Source organism: Armigeres subalbatus, chromosome 3 (genome assembly GCF_024139115.2).
Source record: "Armigeres subalbatus isolate Guangzhou_Male chromosome 3, GZ_Asu_2, whole genome shotgun sequence".
Classification (NCBI taxonomy): Eukaryota; Metazoa; Arthropoda; class Insecta; order Diptera; family Culicidae; genus Armigeres; species Armigeres subalbatus.
This window is the reverse complement of record NC_085141.1, coordinates 12,505,478-12,519,435: the sequence shown is the minus strand read 5'-3', so window position 1 is coordinate 12,519,435 and position 13,958 is coordinate 12,505,478. Positions and strand designations below refer to the sequence as shown.

The window sequence follows — 13,958 nt, the reverse complement described above, 5'->3', positions numbered from 1 at the left end:
CGTGGTTGGCGACGTGTAGCCATGGACCGAGCCGAATGGAGAAGACTCTTATATACCGCACAGGCCACTTCGGCCTTATTCTGAATAAATAAAACAATAATAATGTACAAGATTTAAGAAATGAATTGTTAAACTTGATTTCGGCTCCATAACGCTTCGCGGCTATTGAGCCTCCAATCAGGTATCAGAACGTCGGCTCCAGGGGCACGTTCACCTCAATTCGGGAGATTTGTGCCATCGCCTTCACAGCCTTTCTCATCACGCACCTGACGGAAAAGGAAGTGAACAAAAAGGAAAGGAATATGGATGGGAGAAAAATGGGAAGTTTGGGAAAGGTACCCTTGAAGAGGGCATACAACGTATACAACACGTACAAAAGCTCATAGCTCCTTACCACAACGGGTTATGAACAACAGAATACTCCACGAGCCTCCAAAATAAACGAAAAATTAAAAAAAATGAAAGCGAAGCGAAGTTAAAGCGAAAGGGGATCGAAAGAGAAGAAGGACTAAGTAAAGTAGCAAAGAAGTTGGTTAGGACGATCTTTGTATGTCAGAACTGACGAATGGAAACGCTGAAAAAGGTGACCATGAATAGCATAGATAAGACAGGAGGAAAGCAGAATATGGACGGTAATGACGATCTACAAAAATGACTAAAATGGTTCAAGGAAAATACTTTAAAACATGAATGAAAAGAGCACGAAAGTCAATTTAGAAAAAAGAAGAATTAGGAAGTGAATGGGAACAAGGATTTCGTGATGGTCGGACTAGACCTGTGCGCCGCCGCCGACACTTATTAACGTACGCCGACGCCGGTCAAGGTGTCGGCGGCGCGCCATACGCCTATTGGCTCCACGCTGCCGAATTTCGTATTTCACGCCGATGATTGGTCAACACAAAAATCACAGTATGTAGTGCGTTTGCATATACCTGACCAAGGCAACCTATCAGGCATTGATTAAATAGCTGTTATACCTTTAGCAGATTTGTTTTTATCTCTGTCACTTTTACCGGCATTGGCGTGTTAAATGCTAGGTCATCCAAGAACTTCTTGGCAACAGACCTACATATGTAACTTAATGTGGAATAACCTTATTCTGGTCGCATTGAGTGGCTCATCATATTTTTAAAGATTTGAATGTTACATATCTTAATTGGTCTAGTGCTTATATTTGCGGCTACAAGTCATAGTGTTGAAAGTTGAATTTGGATTCCCAGTCTGGTAGGATTTCTTAAATTCCCTGAGCATGGAGTATCATTGTGATAGCTTCGTGATATGCGAATGCAAAAATGGTAACTTGGCTTCTGGAGCACGATGGGACACGTGACCCATCAAATTGAACATTTCCTTTACTTCTCCTTGTACTTAAATTGCCAGAATTGTTCTAAAAAACGGGTTTAATTTATTTTTATGAAAAAATCCCAAAGAAATTTCATGGTTTCCCTGAAATAATGTCCGAAGGACATCCAGGAGGAAGTTGTGAAGGAATAATTGATGAAAATTCTTAGAATTTTGAGGAATTTTTGGATTTATCCCCGTGGATGATTGTCTGGAGAAAATTCTGAAGGAATTCTTGGAGGAATGTCCAACAAAATTCTTAAAAAAATTAAGAATGTCGGCAATTTCTTCATGAGTTCTCTTGGAATTCGTACGGAGATAATCGAAATTTCGTCCTAGAATTTTGAAAGCAAATGGCGGAGAAAATTCCGAAAGAAATACTAGATGAATATCCGAGGCAGAGTAGAGACATTTACGCAAAGATAGAGAGAATCTCCTTTCAACAGTGTAATCCAACAGACTAATAAATAAATACGCAATACTTTATTTTGATAAACAATACCCAAATAAATTTCTGGGTTTTCTTGAAATATTTTCCGAAGGAAGTCTTGGAGAAGGTTCTGAAGGAATGAACCTGACGAAATTGCTTAGAGTCTTGAGGAATTTCTGGATCTATCTTCGTAGTAATTTTTGGAGGATTTTCTGAAGGAATCCCTGGAGAAAATTCAGAAGGAATTCTTGGAGGAATGTCAAACAAAAAATTCTGAAGGAATTTAATAATGTCGGTAATTCCTTTGGAAATTATATCTGATAGGGAAAATGACGCCTTTGGCAGGTTTTGTTCTATTATTGTCAGGGTGGTTTTCTATAAACAACTATGCCAACTATGCCAAATGTGGCCTAAACATTCTTTGCATATCAAAGAATATTGTGGCCGAATTACATAAAATTTGGTCAACAAAAACCCCCCTGACAAAAATCCCAGCAAATCAGCAATCGTATATGAATGTACAAAATAAATTATATATATTCACAGATCAGATCGTAATCATATATACATTCAGCAGAAGTTATAAAATATTGTAGAAAGGTTACATATAATGCAAACGTATAATCTAATTGCAATTCATATCGTAAGTTGTAAATATGTTAATTTAAACTCACAACGAAATCATATATCGCCTATAATTAACCAATTGTATATATACGCATATGAAATTACAATGTCATTAAGATTTGATTGTATAGTCTTTGGGTATAATGATTCCAAGTATACAAACACCAACTCTGGTGTTCTTTGAGTCTTTTTGGAAATATTTTAATTTAATAATATTAAAATACACTCGTTTGTCATTAAAAACATGCTGTTTCCATAGTTATTTTATACAAAGATGTTTCTCTTCATAAGGAAACCTTTTCGTACCCATGAATACTGCCAGCACTTGTAATCTTCCATCACAATTTTGCACAGGATCCGCAATAGCATAATTTTTGTAGCTTTGACTGTTAGAATAAAATATGCCTTCCATGAAACACGCGAGCTACAAATATCCGACAAATCAGTTAGATTCATGAATATACATTTCAACGCTATTTTTTTTGTACTATTATCCTTTCATATATGCACGCATAAAGGTAAGGTAAGATCCAAAATTTGTTGTTGGATAGCACTTCTTGTATAAAAACTGCCTAAATGAAATTTAACTACTGGAGTTTAATTCACTTGATTACATCGCTGTGATCTATAAAACAATTTAGAAATAAAATAACTTGATTTCGAAAAAAATATTTTTGGTATTTTTGATACAATAACAACACTGTATTATTTCTCCTCTCAGAGATTATATACACGTCAACATGAAATTGTTTATATGTTTAATCAATCACATATGCTGCTTGAAGCAATCATCTTTGACGATGTTGTATAAGATGCAATGCAATGTCTTTTCGAGGGTATATTCGCGGATGTAATATTATCATTGGATATAAATAACTGAACAAATGCGATCTCTGATAAAAACAAACATGATTGTTCAAAGGTTCAATTGAAATCGGAATACGTCGTATATCACGTTATACCTAACGCTGATTTGTACGTATATGGCCTCCACTTTTGTTCACATAGAGGGAATCTATGCATTTTATACAATCAAATTACATCATATAAGAGTGCATTAAACAGAATTGAAAGTTGATTATGTGAACCAATTTGTTGGCTGGGATGGAACAAAACCTGCCAAAGCCGTCATTTCCCCTATCTAAAAATTTATCCAAGTATTTTGGAAGGAAATGGCGGAGAAAATTCCGAAAGAATTACTAGATGAATTTCCGGGGGAATGGAAAAGTTTCAGAGGAATTGTTAAGATAATTTCCGAAGAAATTTTTCCAAAGAGTGTGTATTTTTTTCAACTTTATTAATGAAAAGTATGTGTGTATGTACGTACAGTTATCCATCATTCTGGCTTGAGTCTTGCTCTGCATACGGCTCCACCCAATATTACAGTCGAATTTAAAGACCATTCTGCTTTCAATTCACTGCTGTATGAAGGGCAAAAAACGGAGGCGGCAGACCCATAAGCAGAGACACTTACGCGAAGCCCGTGGGATCTCCTTTCAACAGTGTAATCCAACAGACTAATAAATAAATTCGCAATCCTTTTTGAGCTTTTCGAGGGGTAGGGGTAATTTTTATTTCCAACTCCAAAAAGAATTTTTGAAGGAATTCCTGATGGAATTGTCAAAACCAATCTTAGAAGAATTTTTAAAAGAATTTCCAGAAGAATTCCGTAAGATATTTCCTAAGGTCCTAAAAAGTTCCAAGGGAAAAAGCAATTCCTAAGGGAAATTTCAAAGAAAAAGCTGGTTTCATTTGTGAACGTTTTTTGAAGGAATTCCTGAAGAAATTCCCAATGGAATTCCTGACAGAATTTTTGAAGGTATATTAGAATGAGTTTCTTGATGTCTTACCGAAATAATTCCTGGATATATTTTCTAGGGAATTATGTAACGTATTTTCGAGAAAATCTGTAGAAATTTTCGATGGAACTCCTGCAGTAAATTCCCAAGAAATTCTTGAGCATATCTGAATATCCACAATCTCGATATTTTGGGAGTTTTTCTTGGCATATAGTCTTGATTATAGAGTCAAAACTGAGTTTGTTTCACTTTTCGAAGAAATTCTTAGGGCCAATTTCTTCACCGCCGTTTAACTCTTAAGCGGTGCTTACCCATACGATTAAACCTGGTTGAGGCACTAAGCGGAGGTGAAGAAATCGGCCCTTAGAGAAATATAGGAATTTCTATTTAAATTTCAATAGCTATTTCTTTGAAACATCCACTAAAAGATCCTTCATTTAAAATTCTGTTCGAAAATCTCTCCAGGTTCTCTTTTAGTTATTCCTTCAAGAATTGAGTCGGAAGTTCCTCCAGGAGTTTCTTCGAAAATCTCTTTAGAAAAACCACAGGAATTTATATGGACATTCATCCAGGGATTCCGTCAGAAAACCTTCCGGAAAGGCCTTTTATTTATTTTTCAGAAACTCCTTTGAAACATCCTCCAGGAAGTCATTAGAAAATTCCTTCAGTATACTATACAAAATTCCTGCAGGTGTATCTCCGGAACGAATCATAATAATATGGAGGAATTTTTAAAGGAATTTTCAAAGAAACTTTTGAGGGAATTTGAGTGTTAAACTTATTTTAAATTTAAAAAAATAACACGTAAACAAATATTTAAAAAAAATGAATGAATTTACAAACTAAATTTCCGAAGATTTTTCAAAAGAATTTCAGAAGAGATTCCCGAAAGAGTTCTTAGAGGAATTTTAAAAGAAATTTTCGAAGATCTACAGGAATTTCTGGGAAAGTTGCTAAAGAATTTCAGGAGGAATGTCCGAAGGAATTCCTAAAGGAAATTTGTAAAAAAAAATCCTAGAGAAAGTTCTAAATAAATTCCAGAGGGAAATTTCGAGAGAATACCAAAAATATCTTCCTAGAGTTTCAAAAGAAATTGTTGAGGAATTACTGGAAGAAAGAAATTCCAAAAACAAGTTCCTGAAGGAATTTCTAAGAAAAAAAAATCCTAAGTCTGATTTCAAAGGTTTTTTTTTTCAAAAAAGATTTCCGATTGTATTCCTAAAACAGTGTCCTTAGGTATTCCTATAGAAGTTCTTGAAAGATTTTCCATGGGAATTTTCTAAGGAATTCTCAAAGGAATTTTCAAAGGAACTAATAAAAAAATCCAATGAATTTTTAAAGAAATTCCCAAAAGACTCCGTAAAGGAATATCCTAAGCAATCCCTAATTCCTGAAGGAACTTTTGAAGAAATTTCGGAACGAATTTACAAAGAAATACCCAAATAAATTTTCAAGGGAATTCTTAGGAGTTCTGAAGGAATTCCATCCTAATTAATCCTAAAAAATGGAACATCCTAATTAATGCTTAGAATTCCTTTTTCGAATTTCCTGAGGAATATCTTGAGGACTTTCCAAACGAATTTCTGGATTTGTATCCAAATTACTTTCCAATGAACTTATGTGCTGTGATGCGGCAATGCCCTAGTGGAGGATGTGATGTAAACTTTTGCTGTGGACATACAAGCTACACCTATTAGGATGTTCACCCCATCAGTCTGATTGTAGTTAGTAATTGTACAAAAAAATAATAAAAAGCATCATATCGCTAGCTGCGTGAAACTTTTTTTCTCAGCTCAAAATTCTTCACGCCGATTCACGCCGCCGCCGCCGAACATTGCCTACGGCGTGACGCCGCCAACGCCGCTGCCGCCGCCGGTGTAAAAATGGCCTTACGCCGCCGCCGCTCACAAATACTTCGGCGCACAGGTCTAGATCGGACTCACGTTGGACTAGTTAGAGGAGTTAGAGAAGAGATAGAGAAGTTATTTAAGGACAAGCATCACAGAATCCAAAACAAAATTCACTCACGTTTTCAAGGGCACACCACTCAATACGGAGGCATTATTTCAGCTATGCTGCTTTGCAGCATGTGTGGAATAATGAAAATGACAGTTGTGCGATGTTTTCATATTGAGTGGTGTGCACCTTTATAAAGAATTAAAAAAAAATGTGGTGTGCCCTTGAAAACGCGAGTAAATTTTGTTTTGGATTCCGAGATGCTTGTCCTTAAAATCAGAATGAATTTTTGATGTAATAAATATATGAAACAAAATCCATGTTCAGTAAATGATGATAGCAGTAGATGATTGACCGCTCCCCCAAATTACCGTGACACTGTGACAGTGGACGACGCGAAAAATCTGTCACCACTCCATCCTTCCACACCCCTTCAAACGTGAATTAATTTATGGATGATCCACCATCATCCATCTTTCACTTTGTGTATTTTTTGCTTATAAAACAAGCTGTTTTTATGAACGAAGACATTTCTCACTCTAATTTAGGGAACGTCCATAAATAATTACGTCACGCAAAAATCGTCCGTTTTCAACACCCGGCCTTCGTAACGCTTTTTGTATGAAATCTTCAAAAAATTTGTACCAGTTGTCACACTTTCAGAAACTCCCCATCACCCTTAAAAGCGTGGATAACCCCCTTAATAACATGTTAGGAAAAAAGAAACGCTATTCAATACAAAAATAATATATTTTGTATATTTGCATATACTTGGATAACTATATGGAGATGAAAATGAGAATATCAGTACCAAATTGATCCATAATTGTGACCGCTTCCAAAAGTCAAGACAAAATTTTCAAAACGACTTATCTGCTTTTGTAAACAAAGATTCAAACGACGATTTGACGAATCTGATAGCTCACCCACGCAAACCAACACCATAAACAGGTAGCGGATACCTTCACCTACCTATTGGTGGTGTTGGTTTGCGTGGGAGAGCTATCAGATTCGTCAAATCGTCGTTTGAATCTTTGTTCACAAAAGCAGATAAGTCGTTTTGAAAATTTTGTCTTGAAGTGATCTATAATATGGTTTTGGCCAATGCTCAAATATTTAGCTTTTGGCTATATTTTAATAAAAATGTATGCATGAAGCACTGTGCCAATGAAAACTTGATAGATATGCGATGTCATATCCATTTTTACATTCAAAGTTCCAACCTACTACATTTTTTTTAGTGAATTTTGAAGATTGGTTTCAACACTAATTGATCCATAATAGTGGGGGGAGGGTATGCTTTCATACCAACGGCGACAGAATCGCAGTCGCCAGGCGATAGAATCACATCGCGATTGTCTCGTCGGCAGTGATTGAATCCTAAAGAGAAAGAACAAGTCTCTCACTTATCATCTCTGTATACATATACGATATGTAGCATACCGCGAGAAACTTTTTTCGCAAGCTGTCATGATAGAAAACTGATTCGGGATGCTATACCCCATTATAAATTTCTTTTAGAATGCTCCAAATGCTCCAAAACAAAGCGAGAATCACCATTTTTCTGTGGGGGCTGCCTATCCGATTCTGGGTTTTCGCACTTGTATACAAGTTTGATAAATTTGTTATCATGGCTTGTTATGATTCGGAACAGTTTTTGCATCTCGTTTATCGTTGTTCGTTATCTATTGAGAGCGATTTCTGCAAACCCTGCTCGTCGGTGTATTTGATGCGCGGCGTGCGCCATTTTGAGAAAACGAAGTGACATTTAGAAAACTCAAACATCCATCTATTAGTTGTACTCACTGAATGAATTTTATTTATTTGTTAAAAATTGGGAAAAAAAGAGCAGAGTTTTGTCTATACATACTGGAAAAGGTCATGAGACCGAGAGCAAATCGCCTTTTTCTATTTCAGGTGACCAAATGAAAGAATCGTGGGTTTTTTTTTTATCAATTTCGCATGAAAGGCAGTGTTGCGTAACCAAGCAGTGGACTGTAAAACTGCTGCTAGCAAAGCGAACGATGATAAACTAATCCATGTAGCGGGTTGCTAATTATCCACCAGGTGGCAGCCGTGCCACTAGCGAAGGGCGTGCGTGCCCACGCAGCAATTCCTTTGCGGCCCAGGTGCCGAGAGCGATGCGATGCGAGCGAAGAAAATTATTCTTAATTAACTCAGGTCCTAACAAGGACCGATTTCAGGAACGCCAAAAACTGCACCGCGGACCAAGTGAGGATCAGCCAGAATGGAAGCAACACAAAAGTTTTAACTGAACATTTTATTCCTCTTTGTTACAAATGGTTTTCTTCTCTTCTTCTTCTTGTTATGATGATTACTGTACGATGAATCGAAACGAACTGACGAACTGACACGCGATGGAGCTCTCGTTATATACTCGCACTGTCTGACTTGTCGAACGCAGCATACTACTTAGGGGCGTGGCTTATGATGGTTGGTGTTGTTGCTTGTAGTGATGTTTCCTCCGATTCCACTTCAGTGCGCTGACGCGGAACTGAACATACTCCCGCCGCAGCAAAGAAGTTGCTGTGTTGATCATCCTTGTCGTCGATCGGTGTGTTGTCCAGAATTGGTAGTGGCGCTAGTTTATGGATCGGTCTTTTATAGATATGGTCACCAACGCGGACGTCCACAACACGAACTAAGCCGTCAGAACCCGGGTAGGTTCGAACAACTCGACCAATCTTCCACTGTTGAGTTGGAACTTTATCTTCTTTCAAGAGGACGACAGCATCAATAGCCACGTTTTACCTTTTTTATAGTCCACTTTCCCCTGGACTGAAGCTCTACCAAATACTCGTGAGATCAGCGTTTCCAAAAATGCTGTCCTCAGCTGTTGAATGTGCTGCCAACGGTATGAACGATTTATGGGAATATCGGAGTATGAGCGTTCGGGAATGGCTGTTAAGGGACTGCCAATAATTAGATGCCCGGGGGTCAATACTTCAGGGTCATTTGGGTCGCAAGAATGGGAATAAAGGGGTCTTGAATTGAGAATTGCTTCAATTTGACACAAAAGAGTCGCAAATTCCATAATCGTAAAATTTACTGATTGATAGACGCGATTCAGGATAGTTTTAACGCTTTTTACTCCCGCCTCCCACAAGCCTCCGAAGTGAGGCGCATTTGGAGGAATGGTTGTCCACTTTATTTCGTTAACCTGGCAGAAAATAGCAATCTTGTTATTGGTGACATCAGATTGAAACAGTCTATAGAGTTCGTGCAGTGCCGATTTTGCACCGATAAAATTAGTACCGTTGTCGCTATATATTTCTTCTGGAACTCCTCTTCGCGAGACAAATCGTTGAAGTGCCGCAAGAAATCCATCCGTCGAAAGATCTTCGACTGCTTCCAGGTGTATGCTTTTGGATACCATGCAGACAAACAGACAAATATATCCTTTCACGGGAGTCGCTTTTCTGGCCGTTTGTTTAACGTAGATAGGTCCAGCATAATCGATCCCAACCTTCGAGAATGGTGGAGCCACGTTGATGCGACATGAAGGTAGGTCGCCCATGAACTGGTTGGCTAGTCTTGGGTTCATTTTGAAGCAGGTAATACAGTTTCGTGTCACCAAACGCACGGTCGATCTCGCGTTTAATAACCAATACATTTGCCTAAGCGCGGCAATCACACAGTTAGGCCCAGCGTGTAGCTTCTCTCTGTGAATGTCGGCTATCAGTGCCCGCGTGACCGGATGCTTATTCGGTAGAATCCATTGATGTCTTGCATCGTCGGAAAGAGAAGAGTGTCGAATTCTGCCACCAACGCGCAGGATGTCGTCGCTGCCGAGATACGGATTAAGGTTTCCAATTCGCTTACATGGTTTACCGAGCCGGATGCGGTCAATTCCATCAGGTAGCTCTTGCCTTTGAATCGATCGTATGATTCGTTTAGTCGCTTCTCGTAACTCGTGGATGCTTGGTAAGATTCCTGTGTTCAGGATTGGACCTTGTATTAGAACAAAAACGTATAACGTAAGCCACAACTCTTTGCATATTACGAAATGAGTTCGTTTTGTCAAAAATCAGGAGGGTTCCATCTTGAACCGCTACATTAGCAATCGTCTGTGGCTTAAGCTCTGGAATTTCGCTTTCATTCATCGCTTCTGGTGTTTCTTCTATATACTCAGCCTTTTGAAGAAATGATGGTCCGTTCCACCACAAACTGCTTTTTGACAAGGCTGCTGAAGTCATTCCACGCGACACTATATCAGCAGGGTTGTCAGCTGACCGCACGTATTTCCACACAAAGTTGCCTTGGGATTTTATCTCCGAGACTCGATTTTTGACGAATATCTGCAGTCTGTCGAGAGACTTGTTAATCCAAGCTAGTACCACTTGACTATCGCTCCAAAGAACTACGGGAATATGCTCCAATTCCATCGCAGAAATAACTTTGCTTGCCAATCGATGTAACAGCAGTGCAGCCATTAGTTCTTTCCTGGGAATTGTAAGCGGTGTAATTGGGCAGACCTTTGATTTACTCGTTACCAAACTCATAGTTGCAGTGCCGTCAGCATGCAAGGACCGTATGTAGATACATGCGCCGTAGGCTGCATTCGATGCGTCGGAAAATCCGTGAATTTCAATCGTAACTGCGCCATCCACAAACACCCGTCTAGGGATCCGAAATTGCCCGTCTGAAGGTAAAGCAGCTAAAATGTCTTCCACAGTTGCGCAAGATCTTCATCCACCTTATCGTCCCAGTCCAACTTCCGCTTCCAAACTTCTTGCATTAGAATTTTCGCAAGAACAATAACGGGAGATAGCAATCCAAGAGGATCAAACAGTCTTGCTATCATTGATAGAATCTGACGCTTTGTTGGGTTTGCTGTAGTACAATCTGGCTGTGAAATGAAGATAAGCATGTCATCATTGGGATCCCACATCAGTCCTAATGCTTTGATAACTTCATTTGCGACAGTGCCTTCGATGTTTACCAACTTGTCCAAATCTTCATTAGGAAGATGCTTTAGAAAATGACTGTCGTTAGCTGCCCATTTGTGTAAGTGAAATCCGCCGAGTTTGAGAAGAGAAATCAGCTCCTTCTGAAGATTCATAACTTCCTCTAGATCATCTCCACCAAACAGTACATTGTCCACGTAAAAAGCCTTTCGTACCACTTCAGCAGCTCGAGGATGTGATCTCTCCTCATCTCGCGCTAATTGATCCAGAGCTCTTATGGCCAAGAACGGAGCGGCTGCCATTCCGTATGTGACGGTTTGCAATTCCAATACTCGAATCGGATCCTTTTGAGACTTTCGCCAGAATATTCGTTGCAGTGGAGTGTGGCAACTTGCAATCAGTATTTGCCGATACATTTTCTCAATGTCGGCGCTTAGAACGTATCGATGCTTCCGAAACATCAGGATGATCATTTGCAGATCTGGCTGGATTGTTGGACCAACCATCATCTCATCGTTTAAAGACTTTCCAAAAACTTTCGCTGACGCGTCAAACACAACACGGCACTTTGTTGTAGTGTTCGATGGTCTAAGTACCGCATGGTGGGGCAGATACCATTTAAGGATGCCTTCGGAATCCTGTTCCTCATTTATCTCTTTACAGTGTCCCAGATGTTCATACTCCTCCATGAATTGGTCATACTGTTCCTTTACTTCTGGCTGCTTGAATAATTTAGACTCCATTGCGTGAAATCGTCTTAATGCCATCTGACGCGAATCGCTTAGCTGTTTACAGGTTTCCCGCAAAGGCAGTTGAACTACATATCGACCTTCGGAGGTACGGCGGAATGTAGACTGAAAATGGGCCTCGCACTCTTCAGCCTCGGATGGTACGTTTTGTTCTATATCCACACTCTCCAATTTCCAGAAACGCTGAATTTGTTCACTTAATTGATCTAATGACGATATTGCGGTGTGTGAAAAAAGCGACAGATCCAGATATCAATTCGCCAGTGATTTTTCCTCCAACAAGCCATCCAAAGTGTGAGTCCAGGAGAATCGGAAGGTTCTCTGATAGTTTGACTCGTCCGGGCTTCATCAGGTCGTTGAACCACTCCATCCCGATCAATAAATCCACTTGACCAGGTTTGTAGAATGTGGGGTCTGCCAAAGAGTATCCCAGACGGAATGTTCCACGAAGCAATATCGATTTCAAAAGTCGGCAAAATTCCGGTGATCTTACGAGAAACCAAGCAATCCAATTCTATTTTGAAGCTGCTATACCTGGAAGACTCGAATCCATGCCTTATGTCGTACGTTGGACTTGATGTTGCTAACCCCGGTGATTGATATATTCGCTTCTTCCTTCTGCAGTCCTAGCTTGTTGGCCATTGACTCTGAGATGAAATTAATCTGCGAGCCGCTATCTAGGAGTGCTCGACATGTATGCGGCTGCCCATGCTTATCCAAGACAATCACTTGTGCTGTGAGAAGCAACACCTGCTGCGCTGGGTTCCCACACGTATTAGAGTATGCGGCAGTGACTTCGTTAGTGTTTGATGAACCTTCTTCTGGATTTACTGTTGTTTTTGTCGATGAATGCTGTTGCTGATGCACAGGAACTTGCTGTATTTTACCCATGTCCGATGAACGAGATCCTTCTCCATGAAGTAGAGTGTGGTGTTTTCGCTGACACTTTGAACACGATTTCGATGAAGGACAATTTACTCCACGATGGCCTCGCCTTAAGCAGTTGAAACAAACCTGCTTGTCACGCACTAGTTTAAGCCGGTCTTGGATCGTTAATTCGTAGAACTTAGGGCACTTGAAAGCAAAATGATCACCATCACAGAACTCACAGCTAATTGACACGGTTGCTGTATTCACTCGCGAATTCGATTGCTTATTCGACACTGGTTTCCCTTTAAGCGACGTTTGGTTTGACTGTTTTTGATTGCTATTGACAGTGGACAACTGGCATCTTTCAAGAATGGAAATGCGATTTTTCAAAAATGCTATTGTGTCATCATAGCTTGGAAGTACCCCATGTTCCATAGTAGATTCCCATGCTCTCTTGCTCTCGTTGTCTAGAACATTGGTAAGGATGTGTACGATAATCAATTCGGACACTCCAGTAAAGTCTTGCCCCAAAAAATTAAATTTTCGACGTGACCCACACAAGTATCGACCAGGTTTCGAAGTTCATAATGACCCTCTTTGAACAATCTTTTAATATTTAGCAGCCCAGAAATATGAAGATCAACCATGCGCCTTTTATCCTCGAACCTCTCTTCTAGTATTTCCCATGCGCGGTCGTAATTACCATCAGATATGGTTTTCGCATCAATGAGACCGGCAGCATTCCCAATCAACGATTTTTCTAAATGGTAGAGCTTTATTCGCGGCGGTTCATTCGACTTGTCCACCACATCCTTAAACATTATTTTAAACTTCTCCCACTGCTCGTATTTACCATCAAAGGTAGGGATGGCACGAGGAAGCGATTGCTGTACAACCAACGGTTGCTGAATTGCATGTTGGTTAACAGAAGTTTAAGAGTTGGGCGTGGTAGAATCCTCGAGCCAGGTTTCGAGAAAAACTGATACTATTTCGTGTACTGTTTCAAATTCCTCGTACTTACTATTTTGATCCTCTCTCATTTCCGGCGCCACCACCGCCACGATTCGTTCGTGGTAGTTGTGAAATTCGTTGTATGCAGCCTCCAGTCTCTTCATGTACACCTTCACTTGTGGCAGCGTAAGCGCTGTTGCCTCCATCTTCTCAATGTGTTCTTCATGCGAGTGATCTTCCTTTTGACAATCCTCGAAGATTCACCAGAGTATCATAGTCTTCCATTTCAACACTATCACGGCCAGCG

At 39.7% G+C, this 13,958-nt stretch overlaps 1 protein-coding gene across 1 annotated transcript; it reads right to left on the bottom strand.

The window, feature by feature from the left end:
* Positions 1-8,582: 8,582 nt before the first annotated feature.
* On the bottom strand, positions 8,583-10,676 carry LOC134221473 (uncharacterized). The gene is made up of 4 exons (XM_062700663.1): positions 10,178-10,676; positions 9,224-10,125; positions 8,926-9,019; positions 8,583-8,884 (listed from the first exon to the last, which is right to left on the bottom strand). Exons 1-4 carry the CDS (start codon positions 10,674-10,676, stop codon positions 8,583-8,585), a joined length of 1,797 nt encoding a protein of 598 aa, XP_062556647.1.
* Positions 10,677-13,958: the final 3,282 nt, after the last annotated feature.

Bases quoted from the DNA above. Each gene is read 5' to 3' on its own strand.
- LOC134221473 (XM_062700663.1), bottom strand. From the start codon at position 10,676: ATGAGTTTGGTAACGAGTAAATCAAAGGTCTGCCCAATTACACCGCTT. The intron at 10,126-10,177 runs GTAATATGCAAA...TTCTAATACAAG, and splicing joins TGACAAAACGAACTCATTTC to GTCCAATCCTGAACACAGGA. The intron at 8,885-8,925 runs GTAAAACGTGGC...TCTTGAAAGAAG, and splicing joins GAAAGTGGACTATAAAAAAG to ATAAAGTTCCAACTCAACAG.